Source organism: Apaloderma vittatum, unplaced genomic scaffold (assembly GCF_000703405.1).
Source record: "Apaloderma vittatum isolate BGI_N311 unplaced genomic scaffold, ASM70340v1 scaffold669, whole genome shotgun sequence".
NCBI lineage: Eukaryota > Metazoa > Chordata > Aves > Trogoniformes > Trogonidae > Apaloderma > Apaloderma vittatum.
This window is the reverse complement of record NW_009735744.1, coordinates 16,947-25,689: the sequence shown is the minus strand read 5'-3', so window position 1 is coordinate 25,689 and position 8,743 is coordinate 16,947. Positions and strand designations below refer to the sequence as shown.

General features: G+C 47.8%; 1 protein-coding gene across 1 annotated transcript in view; it reads right to left on the bottom strand.

The window, feature by feature from the left end:
- The window catches only part of PODXL (podocalyxin-like), a 13,706-nt gene extending 5,859 nt beyond the window's left edge, over positions 1-7,847 (bottom strand). Inside the window, exons 1-3 of the mRNA XM_009876693.1 lie at positions 7,061-7,847; positions 4,714-4,868; positions 3,761-3,826 (exon numbers count right to left, since the gene is read on the bottom strand). Of these exons, the coding sequence (XP_009874995.1) occupies positions 3,761-3,826; positions 4,714-4,868; positions 7,061-7,847 (1,008 nt within the window). The remainder of the gene's footprint in view (positions 1-3,760; positions 3,827-4,713; positions 4,869-7,060) is intronic.
- Between the last annotated feature and the right edge of the window lie 896 nt (positions 7,848-8,743).

The window sequence follows — 8,743 nt, the reverse complement described above, 5'->3', positions numbered from 1 at the left end:
GCAGCATTTTCTGCTCCGCAGAGGCGTGAAGAGCCTCTCTGCTGCCTCGCTGCATCCTCCTCCCCCAGGTTTTGCCGCAGCTCTGCCATCCCCCAGCCCTTAACAACCCGCGTCTCCTCCGACCTCTGCATGGGGGGGAAAAAAAGACCTTTAAAATTTATTCTGTTTTTTTTTTGCGGGGGGAGATGAGAACTCAGCCGCAAGGCTGAAACCTGGCTGAGCATCAAACCGCTTTGCTGCTGGACGATGAGCAACACCGTCCCTCCTGCCACTGGAGCCGCTCACATTCCTTGGCTGGAGTTGACAGGCGCTGCCGAGCAACTCGAATCCGGTTCCCACACTGGCGGGGACCTAAAACTAACATCCCTGAATGAGGTAACAAGCACTTGAGTCAACAACCCACTCCCGCCAGCTGGATGAGACGAGGGGGAACTGTGACCCTGCTCGGAGAGGGAGTCCCTTCGCCTGCTCCAGGGACGGTCCTGCTGTCCCCAGGCTGGTGGGTTTCATGCAGTAAATTCCCTCAGGATCCAAGATGCAGGTCCGGGTGGTCCCATTGTTACTTTTGCATCCCCTGGCTGGAGCAGGCGCTGGTCCTTCCCAGCATCCTCTGACTCAGCTCACTGGGCACATCTGCATCGCCGTTGGGGACACGATAGAGGAGAAACACTGGTTCCCCTGGGAGGTGGCCACAGGGTTGTATGGCTTCAGCACAGCTCAGAGGATACTGGCCACCTCTGACATGGTCACCTGTCACTTCACCTAATGTATTTTGGGTTTGGGATGAGGAACAGAGCATCCATCCTTCCTTCAGTCCATTCTTCCTTCCATCCATCCATTTTTCCTTCCATCTACTCATCCATCCATCCATCCACCCATCCATCCATCCATCCATCCACCCATCCATCCATCCATCCCTCCATCCATCCATCCATCCATCCACTCATCCATTCATCCATCCATCCATCCATCCAAGGCTGCAGCACCCCAAACAGCAAACAAAAGCCCAAATGAAGATACATTTGTGAGATGGACCTTGAGAAAGTCATCCTATGGAATGCAAGGCGTCAAGTTAACAAGTCTCGTTAAGAAACTCATTAAGATCTTGCTGTAATCAAAGGAAGGAGAAGGAGCAAAAGATGGGGGGTGGGCATACATGGAACAAAATTGTTCAACTCTGATTAAAAGCATCACCTGAAGAGGAAGGATGCTCTGAATGAATCATCCCATAAAATACATTCGGTCCATGAAGGGGTATTAACCACTTTTCTGGCTTTTTTCTTTTGTAAGATTTATAGAGTTTGAGTTGTTTTGGTTTTAAACAAATTTTTTCATTTACTGGAGCAGGAGAAACGATGGTGGAGTGGAGTGCAGTGCTGACAATTCCTGGATGGTTTTCCTGGGGTCCCTGCATCGTCAGTGCCCAGCTATGCACAGGCTGGACTGGTCCTCACTGCCCTCTCCCCCGCCACACATGATCTGGACATGTCCCCCACCACGGATCCCCCGTGTCACCCTCGATGCTTCCCCGGCTTCTCCTGGGAGCTGAGATTTTTAGCACAATGCTGCCCCGACTCCAGCGCGTTCCTGCAGACCAGGGTTGGAGCCGTTTCTGGAACACTTCTCCTTGCAGCGCGCACTTTCCTGTTTTCCCACGGGCTGTGAAATGCGAAGGATTTTTTTCACTTTGCTGTCAAGATTTGGCTACAGACTTGTTTACGAGGCCTACAAAGCAGGGAAACCAGATAGTGCCATTTCTCTGTTATCTGCTCGGCTTGGGAGGCATAAAATTTGCAATTCTCGGGAATACGCCGAGTGGAAAGTTAACAGCAAGCGGGCGGGAGGTGTTTTGGCAGCCGAGGAGAGCGATGTTATGGGAGGATGCACCCTTGCAGTCTTTCTGCAGCTGTTTTGAGGTGTAATTGGCATTTTTTTCCTAACAATGCCTCAGCTCGTTATTATGCCCAAGAGGAATCGAAGGGAAACGGGGCGGCAGACTCGCTGGCTCTCCAGCTCCGGCGTGCCGTCGCCCAGCGAGGCGGGCAGAGGAAAGCGATGGTGTGGCCAAGTCATGATGTTCACCCTGCACCCATGTTTCTCAGCTTTACCATCCCCGTTTCCAGCAAACCTCCCAGCGCAGCTCCAGCAGAGGCGTCGATGGGGAAGACAGCGGGTCCGTGCAGAGCACGACTATGCTCAGAAGGAGGAAGGAACTATTGAATGCCACCACGGTCATAAGTCACCCGGGGTGCTGCAGACTGCAGAATTAGATTTTTCATCAATCTGATGGAATATTTTTATATATTCAGTATAAAATTTGATGAGAAGCTTTCCCAGCACAGACATGGCTGCGAGTTCAGGCGTTGCACAGAGCAGGGCAGGGAATGCTCTCAGGAGAGGCTGTGCTGCTGGGCCATGGACATCATGGCAATAAGGTCCCTCCTTGAAGTCATCCTCAACCTTAAGAGCAATGTGGGTAAGAAAATAATTTCTGCAGGTTTGTGGAGCATTTAAACCCAGCAGCAGTAACAAGAAGGTGATGACCATGAGATGGCAGCAGGCAGGTTCTTTCCATCCTCAAGGAGAAAGTGGGTGCTATTAGGACGTCCAAGCCTTCTCCAGGGCTGTCAGGCAAGAGACCTCCAATCCACAGGGAGATTCAAGAGTTGTGGTGGTCAATAGGAATGATCGTGACCATCTAAGCATGTGTCTCAAGGGATCCTATGAACACAGTCTGTGGCTTCACCATTGTACGGTGAAGTCAAGTCCATTTTACCAATTGGACAGCAGAGGTTCATGGATCTGAGAGGCTATTTCTGATGCTGTGCTGCATGAGCTGTGAGAAGGTCCCCGAAGTGCCAATTTCCCGGCGCTTACGCTGCATTGGCAGTGCTGAGATCCAGGAACCAGAGCATTATAATGCCAAAAACCACCCCTGAGCCCTACCCGCTGCTCAGATACAATCACTCTGTCAAGAGCTCCCCAGCCCTGTGCTGTCGTTTCTTCCTCTCTGTCAGAAACACTCAACTCCAGCCTATTTCAAAGTTATCAATATATCACATGTTCCATATTAGAGGACACTCCACAAGAATCGTTTGGAAGGTGGGCATCCCTCAGAAAAGCCAGCAGCCAGTACAGACCCACCAGAAGAAGGGGTCTTGGTGTATACTCCTGGGCTGGGCTTGTCTTTCCCCAGCCTTGGCACTACATTTTACTACTCCTTGGTGTTGCAGAGGGTCGGAAACAAATGAAATGGAGGGTTTTTTCTCTCACTTTTAGGGTTCTATGAGAGCTGATATAGCATGGAGGAGCACAGTGAGTCCCAGACTCCAGGCTGCTGTGATTCCCAGCTGTGAGGCTGCAAGATCTCACCAAATACACAACAGCTGTGGAGGGTCTCCACATTCTCTGCTTGATTTTTGGGATGAACTTCTGACCCCCCTGCAAAAGCAAAAAGCTTTCTCATTAGCCTTTGCAGCGGGAAATTTCTAAGATTTCCCATTGCTCTTTTTCTGAGACGTGGGTAGGCTCAGCTGGTCCTTCTTCTTGAAGAAGACCACACTGGCCTCTTCTCCTCCTGTCATATCCCCCAGTGGGTGGTACTGCAGCATGAGTTTGCATTTACCAGAAGCGGATGCACCTTATTTTTGATGAAATTACTTTCATCTCTGTAGGCTCATGTGCTCAGAGTCCCACAGGTTAAGAGCTGATCTCCAACAGCAACTAATCCTACTTAGAAGTCCAAAAGGGTGGTACTTACACAGGTTTTAGCTTCTTTCAGATGCAAGGTGGGATGGTTGTTTTGCACCTGGTCTTCACAGATGACCTGGTGAGACAGAAGAAAAACAACTGCAAATCGCTGATACAGGTTTGAAGGACAGCTGGTCACCAATACACCAGATTGTCCCAAGCCAGGTGACATCCCAACCAAAGCTCTGATCCATTTTATGGACATGAACCCTTCACTCCACTCTTTATGTGTGGCAAAAGTTTTCTACAGATAACTGACAGGATTTCTATTGTGCTTGCCAAACCAGGCGTGGGATTTGCAGTACAGGGTGTAGCAGGAATTGGTTCGTGAAGTAGAAGACCCTGCTGGTGGGCCATGATGCAGTCCTGCCTTACGAAAGATGAGCATCTAGAAAGAGAATCCCTTTCCTAGCATTGGGATCTTTAGCTACCCTGGCTCATGTTTTGAGACACCCCCCCTACACTCCCAAACTATTTTCTAATATCACCCACGCATGGTTTATGCTGAACTGTGGTTTGTGCCCTCTCATCAAGTCCAGGTCCCTCCTGAAGCAGCTTCTGCTCTCTATAGTGCTCCGCTCCTTCCTAAATTTCACTTTTTCTCTCTTCAGCACTCAGACCATAATCCCCTTCACCTCCATCCTCTGTGTCTCTTCACTGGAAAGCTACTGGAGAAAGGGGTTGGGATAGATAACCTTTAAAGGTCCCTTCCAACTCAAACCAGTCTATGATTCTATGATTCTATGATTCTATGATTCTGTGATTCTCTAATTCTATGATTCTGTGATTCTATGATTCTACGATTCTAGGATTCTATGATTCTATGTTTCTATATTTCTATGATTCTATGATCTAGAATTATTTTGCTGCCTCACGTTCTCCTAAGGCAGATCTCTCTAGGATTCCAGCTAAATATTAACAGACACCACTGCAAAATTCCCACCTTCCTGGAGGCGTCATTACCTGATTTGGGAGGGAAATATTTGGGTGCTGGTGGCCATGACTGCTGCTCACTGTCTGGTCCCGCGGAGCTGAGGTCGATGGCTGTGTACTGGCAGGGTTCTGGTCAGCACTTGTGGATTTGGTTGATACAGATCCGACGTCATGGCTTTTGTGTTCTGTGTGCCCAACATACACCAAAAAAAAATAAGATAGATGCCGATACAGTATAGAGAATACAGCTGAAACAGCTCCATTTGTAAGCAGCAGAAAAGAAATTTCCAGCTCTAGCCCCACCTTGAAACTCGTTGTGTCAAAGCTTGGAGGGGTTTTGGGTTGCTCTTTTTTCATTTTTAAAATTAACTTTGACATGGAAAATATATTATTACTGATTTTATTTTCTGCTCCTGAAACCCATCAGACTATTCTGGAGAGATGAACCTAAAAGCTACAACAGCTGTGCGTCGGTAGCTGGGTAATCACTCAAAAAAAGAGTATTGCTGGGTAAATGGGATGGCCTTCATTTCATTTTATCTGGGGGAGGGGGGTCTTCCATGAAGGTTTCTACAACAGAGGTAGACTATCTGAGCTGGCTACACGGGATCGCCCAGGGAATGGAATTCATCGTGCAAATGGAATGGAGTTCATCGTGCAAACCCACCGACAACCGCACCACCTCTGCTAGGAGGGGATGAAACCCATAACCTCTCTTGACTGGACCTCTGCCAGCTATGGAAGAAGTCCTGGGTGACACGCTTAGAAGTAGTGCTTGATACTATGGGAGACAGCCTGGGGTCTCCTGCCTGCCTGCTGCTCCAGAAGGACACATGCCCCACGTCTACCAGCCCCACGCAGGTGTCTTAGACACCCGAGATCATCTCAGATGCTTTTTGTTAGGATCTGCAGCATCTCACAGTTTCTGGGGCAATGGGAGTAATGCAAGGAGCATAGAGCTTCCTGCCTCCCAAAATCCTTTTGAGGAAATGCATCTCCATCACTGGGTTTTTAATCGATCCTTAAATGGTGACAGAATTAAAATGCCGCATCCTGCTCACAGCCTGTTTGCTTTTGGGACTCCTGCCTCTTCCACAGAAAAGATGAGGGATATTTCTCTCCCAGACACATTCTGAAGGCTCCAGGAGAGAAGTAATTTCAAAGCCATCTGTTTCTCTTGCATTCTCTCACCTATTCATTAAATATAAACGTTTTTTAGACCTCTTCATGTTCAATGCTTGAGGTCAAATTTGAATTAACGTAATTTCATATATCATCCTTTAATGGAGAACAGTCCTGTGGAGCAGGAAGGGAAAGAAACACCCTTCAGGAAGACAATCACTTCACCTCCTCATGCCTGCCAACATGCTCCAAACATGACTTGGGTGAAGCCAATGAAGATGGTCTTGCATTAAGACTTTGGTCCGTTATGTGATGCTGACAGCTGGAAGGCTGAGGGGGGTGAAGATGTTTCTTTGAGAGGCTTCTGTATTGCAGGTAACTGGGAATGGGGTCAAAAAAAACAGTCTCCAGAGGAAGATAATGAAGGGCTTCAGTGTCATCACAGCTTTTATTCAAAGCCAGATGTGAGCTGAACCCACAATCCCAGTCTGGAAGGCTCCATGGAGCCTCCGACTGAAACAACCCCATATGTGAATGCTACCAGACAAAATGCCAATGGGGAGCCTAAACTGCGCCTCACTAGGACACTTATAAACTAAGATGACTCTGCAAAGCTCTAGAGGTCTAGAGAAAACATATTAATGGTCTTCAGCAAGAACCTAAACACCACGTGGACACTCACAATGCTGCTTAGACGGATGTCAGCAGCATTGATGAATATCCTACCTAACTGCTTAGACTCTTTAGAGGTTGCAGACTCAGTGTTTAGCCCAAAATCTCCTTAGTCACCTTAAAGCTTATTTTCTGTGCATGCCCAGACAGCCTTCACTAAGCTGTCAGCCATACAAGGGATCTTCTACACTCATTCAGGGTGCCATCAATCTGTTTCAGCAACTCTACAATGTCAATCTCCACCTCGGAACTCATTGCTGCTGGCTCCCTTGTGCAGCCACTGAAGATGGAGTCACTGCAGTCAATGGTGCTTTGGGCACAGTTTGGTCCATACGAAAGCCAATGTCTGTGCTTTGCCAGTTGATTCAAGCCTTGAATTTCACTAACTGCACTGACTCAGTCTCCACTGATGACAACAGGGACCTAGACACCCAGCTGATATGGAAACAACTATGCGGGAATGTCCTAAAATGAGACAAAGTGACAACATCCTATAATGGCAGGAGGTGTTGAGGGCAGCCAAAGGAAAAGACCACAGAATGACTTCCCAGCACGAGAAATCAAGATTCTTGTCTTACGGTACCTGCTCTGGTTGTTGTCGTGACTGCTGCCTCTGAGCTGCTGCTGCTGCCAGGTGGTAAACCTGAAGGGGTTTTACTAGTGGTCCTGGGGACAGATCCACCAGGAGGGCTAACAGAAGTGTTGCTGCTTCCAGATCTGGTGGGAGAGGCTGATCCCTGGACTGGAGAACTAGAAGAAGAGTGAAGCTCCTTGGTGGTAGATGTGGGAGGCCCAGGGAGAAGGTTGTTGCTTGGGACTCCTGCGGTGACATTGGTGCTGGTCAGCTGGCCCGAAGGCTGGCTTTCCTGAGTTCCCACTCCGGGATCGGATGCAGCAGGAGTCACTAAATGTCTTGAGGATGTTGTTGGGCTGACCGCATGAGTGCGGCCAGCATTTGCAGTAGTGGTGGCTGCCAAGCTTCCCAAAATGACTGGAGGGGTAGTCTTCTGCGTGGTGATGGTGGAGGCTGTCGTAGGGTTGGCTTTGGGGGTTGTGGTGCTGGCTGAAGAGCTGATATGCTGAGGTGGGCTGGGTGGTGTCTGGGAGGTGGATGGTAGGTTTTTCAGGCTGTCTGTGGGAGCGATCCCTTGACTTACAGTAGGTGACTTCACGGAGGCGGTTGTTGGGTTTTCTGTTTTACTTATAGCGGTGGCCCCTTGAACAGGGGTGGTCAATGGGTCCCTCAGCTTGTTTCCAGAGATGGTCCCTTGACTAGTAGTAGGTGACACCATAGTGGTGGGTGATGGCTTGTCTGTTTTGCCTGTAGAGGTGGGTCCTTTTGTTGGTGGTGTCCTGCTCTCTGTAGTCATGGTGGTTTGCCCACTTTGTTTTGAGCTTGCAGTTGTTGCCGTATCATCCTGAAAGCTGACACCTAGGGAGAAGTAAAAACGCCAAGATAAACTCTGAACTAAGGAAACTACCCTTGGTTTCGACCCAGAACAGGTATTTGTAGAAACAAATAGTGACCAGAAACCATGAGGCATTCACTCAGGGCTCCTCTCATGCTCTCCAAACTCATAGCAAATGCCATGTTCTCGTATCACTGTGTACAACAGAAAGCAGAGAAGAGGAGGAAGAGAGCACCTGCTTTATGATGGTTTTATAGTAATTATCTGAGTTTGGGAGGGAAAAAAAATCTGAGCAATTAAATAAACAAAGCTGGAATCTGCAAAAAAAAATATAACTTTCAAAGGGATCCGAAGTGTTACTTTATTTATTTGAGGCTTCTCACCACTCCAGGGGTGTGAGAGACCCTCGTAACGGGGTTGGACAAACAGCACATGGTCCGTCCTTTGGCTGTTCCCTCACAAGGTCTGGATGCGCTTTATTGTGGGAATGAGTTTCATTAAGTTCTTTTCTAACCCAAACCTTTCTATGATTCTATGAAAATTCATATACACTGAAATTCCCAGTTGGGTGGAAACAATATTTATTCTACTTGCTCCAAGAGACTGGGAAAACTGGACAGACTGTGCAAGTAAATTCAAAAAGCATTTACTTGCTGCTGCATTATTTTAATTTTATGGACTTTCAGCTGTCCATTGCAAATATTATCACCAATCTACAACCATACTTGTTTGGCTGATTATTTTGCTATTCTGAAAAGCCTGAGAAAGTCACAGAAAAATGTTCAAAATCAGTATTCATTTTCAAAGGAAAATCTTTTAAAAAAAATAAATAAAAAAGAAAGGATGCATTTAGGAAA